This window comes from Pezoporus wallicus, unplaced genomic scaffold (assembly GCF_028554395.1).
Source record: "Pezoporus wallicus isolate ANWC-B61680 ecotype Strahan unplaced genomic scaffold, APGP_CSIRO_Pwel_v1 contig_3812, whole genome shotgun sequence".
Lineage (NCBI taxonomy): Eukaryota > Metazoa > Chordata > Aves > Psittaciformes > Psittacidae > Pezoporus > Pezoporus wallicus.
Window position 1 is genome coordinate 4,103,337 of NW_026639618.1, and position 13,776 is coordinate 4,117,112.

Below are 13,776 nucleotides of genomic sequence, written 5' to 3' on the forward strand. Positions count from 1 at the left end.
TTTTCAATAGTTAAAATGCAAAGCATTAAAATTACTTGGTTCTATTCACACACACCTCTAGTATTTCAAAACCAAGCAAACCAAAAAGCAAGGTAAAAAATGCTTGTTTTCTGTGGTGCAGGTTGGTTGTAGTACAAAAGCAATAGAAATATTGAGCTGTAGAATGTACAAATCTTTGCTCTCTAGTGCTTTTATAATATGATTGTATTCACACTCCTGTATTTTCTGCAGTGAGAGGAGCAATTTATCTCTATCCAGCTGCTATTTTCATGAAAATCTTAAATGAATGAAATATTTATCAAAATGTGTCATTACTGCAAGTTTGATTAAAGCTAGGCTATAGATTCAAAATCTGCTGGAACGGGAAGAAGCCAAGCTGAAATTCATACTGTTTGTATAGTCAATTCAGCAATGAGTTTCAACAATGCAGTCCCAAGTTTCTTTTTCATTTTCCTGTACAAGTAATCATATATGCTGTGTTCTGCTAAGTACTATGTTTAATTAATCTGACAATAATTTATGTTGCTATTGAATTATTTAACTTTCAGGTAGTCTGCACTGTAATGTAAGGAATGTTTTTTTCTTTGATTCTGTTACACTGACATCATTTTGAAAATAGCACGTTCTGCATTTTATTACTGTATTATTACATTGTATGTATTAAGAATTGTCACTAAATACAAATATTCTGGCAGCCAATAAATTGTATTACCTTTATCAGCCAATTTGTTTTTCCTTATTGTTTTTCTTTGCTGTCCTGCACTGAAGATGTCTATACACATTAGAAGTTTGTGTTGTGTCAGCATTGGCATTAAAACCCAATTAATTTTAGAATTAATCTTTTAAAAATCTCTGCTAGGAAATTTAATATGCTGACCTAGTGGTGTTTTGCCCATGTACCTCTAAATACCTTTATGAAGTAAAACTGTCGCTTTAGTAAATCCTGTGTAATGTCATCTGTCCAGATGGAATTGCAAAATCTATCCATAAGTACACATCCCATCCCACCATCTTCATAAGCAGTACGATACAGCAAGTATTGGATAAGGAGTGTTGCAACTGAATATACAACTATTTCTACTTGTATGTATCAGGGAGTTAGTCTATTATCATGAAGTATTTAGAAAACTGGCAAATGAAGCCAGTTTTAAACTTTAAAACTGAATTTTACTAAATAGACATATTAATCACACATTTTGGGTGAGCAGTTAGTTCTTACCTATCATTAATTAGTATCATTTAAACAAAACTATTGAGTCGTGAAAGCATATCCTTTCTAGTTATTCTTCAAAATGAAGTCACAGGGATATGTGACTTGAAAACATTAATTTGTAGTGACTTCTGCTTATCTTATTTTGCAACTTCTTTTGCTTGGATGCCTCCTGTGTGCAGCTGCAACCATCTTTGTCCGTTTGGGGATGCCATTGCTTACATACTTTTCCAAAATGCCTGTGGCCTGTGTCTCTCTATGGCATCTGAACATCACCAGAATGCTTACATTATGCTGTTACATTGGTTACATTTTTTCAGTGCACTTATATTTGGGTTCAAGGTAAGTGAGTATTAATAATACCCTGATTTATGCACTTCAATTAATACATGTCACAGATCTCTGCTTTAGCTACTGGAGTGGGAGGGGATAAAATAATAAAAATGGAAAAAAAAAAAAAGGAATTCTAGCTCTTTCTCACTGACTTCCCATCTGGCTTGAGGTTGGTGATACTGAGATGAGAGGTCTGTATTCATTCCCTTTTGATATTTATTTTCGTCCAGACACTTAAAAAGCATGAGTGCTTTGTATTCTGATACTCCATTTTTGGCATGCACCAAATAAATAGCAATGGATTATTGCATGTGATGCCAGGATACTGTAAATCCTGATTTTAATTACCTTTATGGGGAAAGCACTTTGGCAATGACAGTAAGTATTCAAATTTTAATACCTAAGAAAGGTTTTAAATTTATTAAGAAAAAGGATACTTCATAAGGATTTGTAAAACTGAATAGTTTATAGTGTCTTGTATTTTGAACCATTGTATCCTTTCAAAAGGAGAAGTGCTTTATGTCTTCACTTCAAACTAAAACCAGTGTGAGCTGGAAGTACAAAACTCCTTACCTGCTGTACTGTGTTCAGCTGACAAGGAGTTAATGTTCCTCATAGCAGCTACTATGTCATCTATTTTAGATCTGTGACCAAATCAGTGTGGATGACACACCAGTGTTTTAGCTATTCCTGAGCAGTGCTTGCAAAGCATAAAGGCAATTCTTCTCTGTTTCTCACTGTCCCCACGTCCCACAGCAATTAGTCTGGGGGTGAATAAGAAGCTGGGAGAAGACCCCAGCTAACCCAAGAGCTATTCCATGCCGTCGGCCATGCTGAGCAATAAAAATGCAGGGAGAGAGCAGAGTTTTTTTCAAAGTAGCTGTTGCTCAAAGTCTGTCATCAGGGACTTCAGAGTTCTACTTCTGAGACTGATACTTCCCTATATACTGGCTCTTCAACTCAACTCTGTTTCAGTCTGGGAAATGCCTGCAACGGCTGTACTCATGCAGTCACAAAGAGAGTACTGTGACACTTAATATCAATACAAGTATTACAACATCTTTATTTGAAAACAGCATTGGAAAGATGTATGTTATTATTTATTTATTATTAGTTTAGTTCTGCTATCATTGCTTTTCCCATGAGGTTATTATTCCATGTTTTGTCATACATTTAAGTCCTGGTAATCGAAATATGCTAATTACTAGTACCTGAAAACAAGCTAATGAAAATGAAAAATAAGCATTTCAACCATGATCCAGTTACTTTCTAAGTTTGAAGTAAAATAGCAAGATGGACACCAAGCTGGGATTTTAGGTTTACTCTTACACATGCACTATAATTTTCCAGGAAAATTTCTATATTGATTTTGGGCACATATTTTTAATGATTTGGATTCCTATCATAAACCAGAATGGCTCTGAAGATGCCTTTACTACCTGTTGAGTAAATGATGTGTGAAATAAGAAAGATGTATGTTGTAGCCTTAATGGCTCTAAAGGAACATCTCTTAAAATACCCATTACATATATTTTTCTGATTATGATGAAGGGACAAAATGTACAGATATAAAGAACTTTGTGTGTGCATGTGTGCAATTTGTCATTAGAGGGGAAAGGAATACTGAAAAATTTAATTTGCCAGAGCTCAATCTTTTAAGCAGAACGATGGAGGGATAGATGTGTCAGGGTAAAGCTTTTATCTTACTCACACTGATATACACCAAGATCACCACCCCAGAGAGGATGTCAGTTAAGCCCAGGAAAGGCAATGCTTAGTGCAACTGCTCTCTGTGCTGGTGCTTTTATGTTGGGGCTCAGCTTCAACACAGTCCACTTCCACTGTGGGCATTTTGCTTTTATATGATTTTGTATGACTGTGTTCAAATACTTCCACCAGATCTCTCCTACAGGCAAGGGTCTCATCAGTCCACAATGACTCACAGTATACATCATTCCACCAGTGTCTAGTATTGTTCTCCTGACAGCTGTTGATCTTTGACCAGTTCCAACACTCAATTCTTGTTTAAACTGCCCTGTTTGCCATGGCTCACCACATGTACACGTTCACCATGAAATATACTCAGCTCTTGAACTAGGTGAGAGCATAATATTCCCATGTCACAGAACTGGAGAAATACACAGTGGCTGAGGATGGAAGGCCCTTCAGGGATATAATCTAGTCCAAGTGCCCTACTCAAAGCAAGGGCACTGGAGTGCGATGCTCAGGACCATGTAATGTTGGGGTTTGGGCATCTGTAAGGATAGAAATCCCATAGCCTCCCTGGACAACCTGTTCCTATTCTGAATGTGATGTAGAAAATTATTAAGAGTTGATTGCATGGTGGTTTACATAAAGATTCAAGTGGTCTCATTCCACAATTTCTTAGTGTCTTTTTAATTTCGCTTTTGAAAATCTCCAAGGATGGAAGTTCCACAGCCTCTCCAGGATATCTGATATCACAATCAACTTATCAAATGGCAATTTTTTACATTTCTGATGTCTAAATGGAATATCCAAATTTACATTCTGTGACCATTGTCTCTTGTCTTTTTGCTGTCCACCCTGGAAAAAAGTCTGACTCCATCTTTTCTGTAGCCTCTTTTCAGGTAGTTAAAAATTGGGTGTTCTATCCAAATAAGTCAAAAGTATTGAAATCTTTTAAACAGTATTTTCCTTCCTATGTATTTAAACTTACTTTTCCAGATAGCACAATTCTTATGAATGAGATTTAAAATAAAGGATGTTTTTTTTTTCTTTTTTTGCAAGTATAATAAACATCCTTTACAGCAGTATCTCATAGGTCCAAACACTTCTTTAAAGACATATTGTTACACTGGAAGTAAGGATGAAGTGGATGCATACCTCGTATATAAAGCCCAGAATTTATTGCTAGTATAATGCAAATCTGTATAGTTTAAGCATTATTAGCCTGGTTTTTAAGCCCTCTGCTCCTCAGCAACTTAACCAGTAAATATCAGGCTTGAGAACTATGAAATCTGAATTAATGTATTAATTTAACACTGCAGAACTGTTAAGTTTTCACAAAACAATTGGAAACAGTTTGATCAGCAAGAAATCTTTTAATTTCTTCTGTTGTGCTTACACAAGAAAAGCCTGTCCAAACATTTTCATTTAAATTACCTTGATTTGTTTGTAAGCAATAAACACAGAAATTCCACTCCTAAGTTTTTATAGGTGAGAAAAAGATGTATTTCATTCTCTTGCTGGAAAACTGCAGTGAAGGAGCAGTTGGCTGATGTACTGACTGTCTATGCAGTTTGTAAAACTCAGATTTTAAATTCCAAATAAACCAAGGGTGATTATAAATCACATCCTCAAATCCTCCATTTTTGCACTTGTATGCTCAGTATAGATGTACAATTTATACAGATTTGACAGCCAGCAGAAAAGAACACAGAGCTGTAGCAGAACAGCTGGTACCACTGGATTCCTGCAGTAGATGTTCACTGGCCCTCTCCAAGTAAGGTGAATAGGGAACAAAAGGAGTTTTGTAGTTTGTGCTAAAGACAGAAAATCTCATTGCCTGTGGAGCATTATGGGCTGTGCAGAAAGTTGCAAAGCTGGAGTGTATATAAGATCACTGGATTAAGCAGTGGCCAGGTGTCACACTGGAAATTTGTGAAAGTTGCTGATGTATAAACCAGCAAATTCAAACTTGTGGAACATGAAGTTCAGAATGTGTTATGAAGTACTTCTCAATTCTGTGCTCTGTAAAAGCGATGTAAGTGTATAAACATACAGACATATAGAGGGGAACGTAATAAACATAAGACATTTGTGTAGTGATAATATTTAAGTCAAGATAATTCTAAGCCTCATCCCCCCAAAAAAATAAAATCAGTAAATCATGTAGTTGTTATAGGTGTATTTTAAAGCATGTATAATGAGCACCTATAGAAAATAGAAAACCCTCTCCCTGAAGAGCGATCAGTGGGCTGCTATTCAAATGAGATTTTATATTTATGTTTTATTTAGACCTAAGATCTGATAAACTTTCAGAAGTAATAAAAAGAGACGAGGTTCCTGTGAAAGGAACTGCCTTCTGATTCAGAAATGTTTGCACAACTTAGGCAGCACACTATCTTAGCTGTAAGTTTTTTTTAACAAACTGTAATGCTTGCTTTCTCAAGCCAAGTTCCTGCCTGGAGAATTCATTTACTTTGAATATGAAGAAAGTTGATTAAAAATTGTATTTAGAAAAACAGTAGTAGAATTTTGTAACAAAACATTGTATTTTCTGTCAAAATTGAGAATTCAGGTAAAGGGTTGGGCTGTTGGAATAATACCAGAAAGTATTAAGTGCATAATTTGTTTCCATTTCCATTATATTTTATTGCATCAAATAATCATGAGCAGCTTCAGAGGGATGTAAGGAGCAATACCTTTCATTTAGACACATCTGAAAATACTTGAATTATGCTTCACTTTTCACATTATTTTATGCATGTAAATGGTTAGTTTATTCTTAATGTATGCTAAATATGGGGTGATAATGACATTTTTCAGGGTCCCTGTTTTCTTCAGTTGCCCATCAGATGGCTTAAGAGTGAGAAACCAATATTTAAGACAGCAGTTAAGCCTCAAAGATCTTGCTATGCCATCTACATGACAAGATCTGTATGTAGAAGGTTAGAGTTTATGTAGACACGTGTAAACAAGCACATTTTCTATGCAGAAACAGGTGAAGCAGTTTTTCATTCCACTAATGCAATCCCTAGGTAGTATTATTTGTTTACCTATTTTAAAGTCTTTTGAGGAGCACTGGAGTTTCTCAAAGAATTGATGGCTTTCTAATATAAAGATCTTTCATGATCTTCAGCTGAAAGCTAGTTATTAATATGTATATTTAAGAGCAATAATTAATATGACTGTAAAATCCTTGAAAGGGTGTCATGAAGTGCTGATTCTCTTAGATTGCTAAGCTAATTTGTCTGAAATAATAGTCTAAAATTTGAAAGATGAGACAACAGTATGTCTGGGGTTATACCTGAACTACACTGTGAAGAGCATGTCATGAATGTCATAGTGTCTGTGTAGCTAAAATCAATATATAAAGAGATTACTGCAGTTCCTCTCAGCTATTCTTGATGGGCTTCTTTAACAGTGGCTCAGCTTGCTTTTATTTGCTATTTAAAAGATCGTTGTTTAAACCTGGAAAGTTGCTATACTCTTTTTTAATTAGCATTATTTTCATGAATAGATAACAAAGGTCTGTGATGAATTGAGTTATGCACTTAAGTTTAGCTGTTTGGTACACTATAAATATCTAGATAGATAAGATGACGCGATACATTGTGTTCAAGATAAAGCTTGATCTACCATGCGATCTCATTGAATTCTTATTGAAATCCATGAATTTGCATGGTCTATAAATCACTGATAACATTGCCTTTGATCATCTGTCTTGAAAATTACAGTTCAGTACTTATATAATGTTATTGTGAATAACACTGACTGCAGGAATAAGCAGAAAATTAAATTTAATCAACACTAATTAGAGAAATATATTTTCAAAATGTATTATGAAAAAGGACCAGTGAAGAACAAACCAGGAAGATGGTTAGAAAAAAGAAATATAAAATTTTATAAATTTTTCACCAGAAATTATTTAAATGTGTACTAAGTTCACATTATTTTTTTACAGTCATTTAGCTATCATTGAAAAAAAATGAAAAAAGTCACATGTATCTATATACAAAAATAAAGTATGCCCACAAAAAGCAAAAAAACCCCAAAACAACCTACCAACACAAACCCTCAAAACCTTTGTACTTTCGTACCCTTGTAATCATCACTTGTATCATAATATCAGTGATGCTTCCACTTCGTAAGAGCCCTTATACATATTCAAACATAGATCTGAGTTTGAATTCATAATACCTTGAAAAGCTTTTCTAAACCAAGTCCCCAGTTGTATATGACTGAAAAATCTTCCCCTTTCAGCATATGGTTAAATTCAGAGAAAAATGACATCTTGGCATTATGTATATTTTTTACATTTATGCCTTCATATCAATTTTGTGAGTTTGTAAGTCCAACAGTTTTTCCCAGTACATGACAAATTTAATTTGAATATATGGAGTAGAAATTTTAAAAGTATTTTTTTATAAAAATGTCACCAATGTTAATTATTTGTTTGTAATTTCATATAATATCAGATTTTATCAATTCTTAACTGAAGTATTGTCTTCTCACCATTCCTGTGAATGATTTCCTCCATATTTGGTAAATGGAAATTAACAGAATACCTGACTCTGTAAATATCTTTCAAGGTATTTAGGTGCTTAATTGCTGTTTAGCTTTTACATTCTGATTGCAGTGATTGTAGTGTTTGGCACTTCAGCATCTTTGAGGACTCTTTACCTCTCTGATTTGAGAGAGGTAGATCAGAAGGCTGTGGAAAGGCCAGTGAAAGAGAGATTTTTAGGGCTCTGTAAGGAAATTGCTGCAAAGATTATCTCTCCTCACTTTCTGCCTTGTTCACCTGTCATTATTGGGCTTGTGCACTGATAAAGATGGGCCACTGTTAGTCTTCATAAATGTTCTCCTTCCAGTTGTTCTGTTTGTAATGTTTATAGCTGACATCTAAGCAATTACGCTGTTTCAGTGTGATAGAAATGGAGGTGCTAAAAGTAGATTGCACCTTTTCATTTGTCTTATGCACTATGAAGTCAGTGGTAACACTACTGTCAACTTTAGTGTTTGCCAATTTACCTGAAGATCAGTTCTTTTTTCCAGTGGCTTCACAACTTAACGCACCAGACATTTTTCAAGGGGATTAGTGTTTGTTAGCCTTGTCCCATATGGAAGCTTTTACCCATGAGACCTGACTGCAAGACTGGAACCAAATAAATCCCAAGCAAATGATACTGTAGGTGGAGGAATATAGGAACACATTATAGCAATTTTGTTATTTATCGAGCTAATGCTTTCATTACAGAGCCTAAGATGGTATCTGGTGTGCTGTTGGTTATATTTACAGCACTTAAATGTAGTTAGTAATAATTTTCTTTGTAACAAATCTGCTGCATGAATCAGAACAAAGTACAGGATGATTTATCTGGGCCATTTTGCTTATGGTAGCAAAATGGCATTTTGGCAAAAATCTCTACACAGATGTGGCTCAGAAGAGCAGACATACTCATTGACACAGCTTGTGTTTTTAAACTTTATTCCTTTAAGTACTGGTAGCATAAAGCAACATATTCAGTGAGCAGTTTTTTAATACTGCTAGGAACTAGGATAAGTTTCTCTATAATTCATCTGGGAAAAGAAAAAAAACAGTTCTGTAGAACGGTATTTTACAACAGCAGTTCTATTTTTTAAGTCAGAAAACTATTCCAAAGTCTTTAGTCATGCATGATAGTCCTATTTTTCTGCTTTTAACTTGTTACATAAGCTGAAAAGATATTTCACATGCTACTGTTTGTCTTTCCAGTTTGCATAAGCTTCAGAAATTTAGTTATGAAAATTTTCCTATACAACATTTTATAAATCAGTACTTGATAAAACATAATCAATATATAAAAATCAAGACACAGATGCTTCAAAATCATTGAGCCAGTATGTTACTCATTGCTTTAATGGATATCTTACTTCTGTGGTTAACAATTAAAAATTATTCTACTGATTGTCTTTAACACATGAAACAAAACTTCATTATTACCTTTTTTTAATATATATTTATTCGGTTTACAGTGAAGAACCTGAGCCTGTGATGTGATGAAGTGCCTTATTTCTGTTGTATGTAGTGGCTAATTAGTAAGATCAGGACTTGCGCAAAGCGTTCGACACTGTCCCACACGACATCCTTGTCTCTAAATTGGAGAGACATCAATTTGATAGGTGGACCACTCAGTGGATAAAGAACTGGCTGGATGGATGCACACAAAGAGTTGTGGTCAATGGCTCAATGTCCAGGTGGAGACCAGTAATGAGTGGTGTCCCTCAGGGATGGCTGCTGGGACTGGTCTTGTTCAACATCTTTGTTGGTGACATGGACAGTGGGATTGAGTGCACCCTCAGCAAGTTTGCCGATGACACCAAGCTGTGTGGTTCGGTTGATACACTGGAGGGAAGGAATGCCATCCAGAGGGACCTTGACACACTTGTGAGGTGGGCTGATGCCAACCTCATGAAGTTTAACCATGCCAAGTGCAAGGTCCTACACCTGGACGGAGCAATCCCCGACACAGCTACAGGTTGGGCAGAGAAGAGATTCAGAGCAGCCCTGTGGAGAAGGACTTGGGGGTATTGGTTGATGAGAAAATGAACATGAGCTGGCAGTGTGCGCTTGCAGCCCAGAAAGCCAACGGTATCCTGGGCTGCATCAAAAGCAGCGTGACCAGCAGGTAGAAGGAGATGACCCTGGCCCTCTACTCTGCTCTTGTGAGACATCACCTGGAGTATTGTGTGCAGTTCTGGTGTCCTCAACATAAAAAGGACATGGAACTGTTGGAACAAGTCCAGAGGAGGCCACGAGGATGTTCAGGGGACTGGAGCACCTCCTGCATGAAGATAGGCTGAGAAAGTTGGGGCTGTTCAGTGTGAAGAGAAGGCTGCATGGAGACTTCCTAGCAGCCTTCCAGTATCTGAAGGGGGCCTATAAGGCTGCTGGAGAGGGACTCTTCATTAGGGACTGTAGTGATAGGACAAGGGGTAACGGGTTCAAACTTAAACAGGGGAAGTTTAGATTAGATATAAGGAAGAAGTTCTTTACTGTTAAGGCAGTGAGGCACTGGAATGGTTTGCCCAGGGAGTTTGTGAATGCTCCATCCCTGGTGGTGTTCAGTGCCAGGTTGGACAGAGCCTTGGGTGACATGGTTTAATGTGAGGTGTCCCTGCCCATGGCAGGGAGGCTGGAACTGGATGATCTTAAGATCCTTTCCAACTCTAAATCTTCTATGCGTCTATGATTCTAAATCCAAGACTTGTTTTTACTTTATTTTTTTCTATCTGGTCAGATAATAGTTTAGCAGATTTTTTTAAGAGATGAAACCTGATGTTTTAAACTCCACAATTACTGTAACATTTTTCTTTCCATGAGAAGTGAGCTATTATTTGTTGCAGAATTATTTAAAGCTTTTTTTCTGTGACGTTTTACTACTTCTTTTTTTTTGTCATTAACTTTTTCAGCAATATTGGCTGGATTTTTAGGCTCTAGGGCAAGTTTTATTCATAGTAGCACTCTAATTAAGCAGAAACAAGAATTGCTTTTCAGGTATGTTTCAAATATATAGATGACAAAACAAACAAGTAATGTGGTACGTTATTTCCATCTAGTAACATGGTATTTTCGTGTAAGTTATCTGAAAGGTATTTCCATTTCTGAAAGTAATAGCCATACATTCATAGTCAATTGTATTAGATAACAGAAAAAAATTAACATGAGATCCTCAAAACGAATTTTTTAATTAGATAGAAGATACATATCAGTCATTTGAGAATTATTTGCTCATAGAACTAGTTCTGTTGCTGTTAGCACTGATTTTGTAAATCTCCAATATTTACCTAGTTTATTCAGCATAAAATTATATGTTAGAAAATAGAGCATGGTTGTGTCAGAGTCAAATACACTCTGACCAAATTCTCCTATATATGCAACATGTGGAAAACATTGTGTTTAATATCAAACTTACATATTTAAAGATAGTTTGTGACACAGGACTTCTAATTTAGCAGAGTGATACAAAATATATTGCATAATAACACATAGGTATGTTACACTTAGCAAGCTACATGTCAAATGCAATATACAGTTTTATCACAATGCCAATGTGATTTCAATTGCAGGTATCTAAAATACGCTCATAATCACAACACTATGCATCCCCAATCGTTGGAAGGAATACATGGGTTGAAGCTAGGTGAAGCCCATTGCTCTCTAAAGTTCTTTTCTTAATTGTCTTGGTTTTATACTCTGTGTTGGGCTGTGCCAGATACTCTCTCCCTCCATTCTAGTCTGGCTCAGGAAGACATTCACACTCTTAATGAACTCTGGGAGAAACATTTCCACCACCAGTTAATCCACTCAGCTGTTGATAGCTGTGACCACCCTCTGGTCCTCTGCATTGAGATAAAAGTCACAGTCTTTGCAACATCTGTGCTCAGTCATACACTGTGTTACTCTCTGAATTTTATGGGTACATCTTTCTTACCCATCTCTTCTGAGCCTTCTTCTATTTTAGAGATTTACTGGTGTATTCATAACCAATAAATCACTGGTTGTGATAATTGATAATGTAATTGATATCAATTGATAATATAATCAAATAACTTCATGATTATTCACATAGCTTGAAAAATTTATTCCTGTGGTAAACTTGACGTACTTGATCTATTAAAACTTACACCCATTAAAATGACTCTGAGGTAAACATCTTAATTGTGAAAGTGTCTTCTATCTGACATTTGGTAAATCACCTATGAACATCTTTGGTTTTAAAACTGATCAGTTGTTTGAAAATTGTAAAAAGATTATTGGAGAAAAATCTTAAATATCACTAGATGTTCACTAAACTAACATGATAATAAGATGGGTAGGATTTTCTCAGTATAGTGTGACTGCCTGCTGCATGTCATGCATCAGACTGCATATGATAGGGATTAAGCTGAACTTGTTTTATGAAAATGGTTTTGTTTAAAGCAGAAGACGAAATAAATTTTTTGCTCGCTGTTGTAATGTGAGTGAAAGAGTGCTAATCAAAATAATGGTAGATCACAAAATATGTGCTGGCACTATATTTAAATAATTAAAATCTGAAGCAATCACTTGCAGCAGCACTCCGAGTCTAACATGTTAAAAAACCTCAAGCAATTTTCCACCTAACTGGTAATAAACTTCGTTCTCAACAAGAAAGTATACATTTCCAAGGGGTGATTTTTAATGACATTTATAATTCTTTTTTTTCTTTTTTTTTTTTTTTTAACAGCTGAGGATGCATGTGGAGGAACTATGAGAGGATCCAGTGGTATCATCTCAAGCCCCAACTTTCCTAATGAATATCATAATAATGCAGATTGCACATGGACAGTTGTGGCAGAGCCTGGTGATACTATCTCGCTCATATTTACAGATTTCCAAATGGAAGAAAAATATGATTATTTGGAAGTGGAAGGTTCTGAACCACCTACAATATGGTAAGTCAACTATTGGAATTTTAATGCCTTAAAAGGGATGATGAAATGTAGAAGGATAACTTCTGTGACTTTTCCTTTTATCAGTAGATAAGTTTTGCTGAAAAAAAAAAACCCAAAGAAAAACAGTAATGGTTGCTACTATGACATAAATGTTAATATTCTTCTAATTGCAGCTGTAAAATAATTTCCAAATATATTTCACAATGTAACATCAATGTGAAAGGCGCTGTAGACTCGTTCACCTTCTTGTCTGTAGGTCTAACAGTCTAACCATTCTAGTATTAAAATTGTGTATATTTAGAAGCAGAATGGATGGACTGTTGTACTGATAAGGATAGGTGGAGCCTTCAGGGAATTACATAATGTCAGAAAGTTAATGACATGGAGTCCTATAGGTACACAGCTGTGCATTGTGGCATTGGTCACATCTGTTGGTAACAGATTATCGCTGGAGTAGTTTCTGTACAGAGAACTGTGGTCTCACTGAATAATGTGTTAGAGTGTAGCGGGTGTTACAGGTAGAAATTTCCATCCTCATCTGTGATATACACCACCCTGAACTAAGTGGCCACAGTGCTTTCTGGGTTTGTTTTTATTCCAAATATGCTTCCTTTAGAGAGAATTTCTGTTTGTTTGTTTGTTTGTTTTTGTGTGTGTGTGTGTGTGTGTATGCTTGTTGACTTAGCAGTAGTAGCAATATTTTTGCTAGGATGGCTTCTGCAGTTCTTGATCTCAGTGTAGATGCATTGTGTAAAACAAATAGAAGGAATAAAATAGTAAACAATCTCTTTCAAGATCAGATTCAGTTAAGTGAAAAAATAAATTATACATTCTGTGGTTTTCTGGACAGGTGGTTTTATGGTAAGGTCATACCGCTCAAGAAACGTGTGAATATGACAAATCTTTGTGTTTGTTATGTTGGCTTAAATACACTATTGGTTCACAAAAGAGGATGTATACAAAACCAGAAATAATTGTGATGCTCTTCAGTAAAATCTTAAGCTCTTAACTGTTTCATAAAGCATTAGAAGGTCTAGCACAATAGTAATTTGAACAACAGGTGATACAAC

General features: G+C 35.6%; 1 protein-coding gene across 1 annotated transcript in view; it reads left to right on the forward strand.

Annotated features, from left to right (window-relative positions):
• CSMD3 (CUB and Sushi multiple domains 3) overlaps positions 1-13,776 on the forward strand; it is a 599,019-nt gene that overhangs the window by 173,217 nt on the left and 412,026 nt on the right. The window contains exon 5 of the mRNA XM_057415252.1: positions 12,499-12,706. Within this exon, the coding sequence (XP_057271235.1) occupies positions 12,499-12,706 (208 nt within the window). The remainder of the gene's footprint in view (positions 1-12,498; positions 12,707-13,776) is intronic.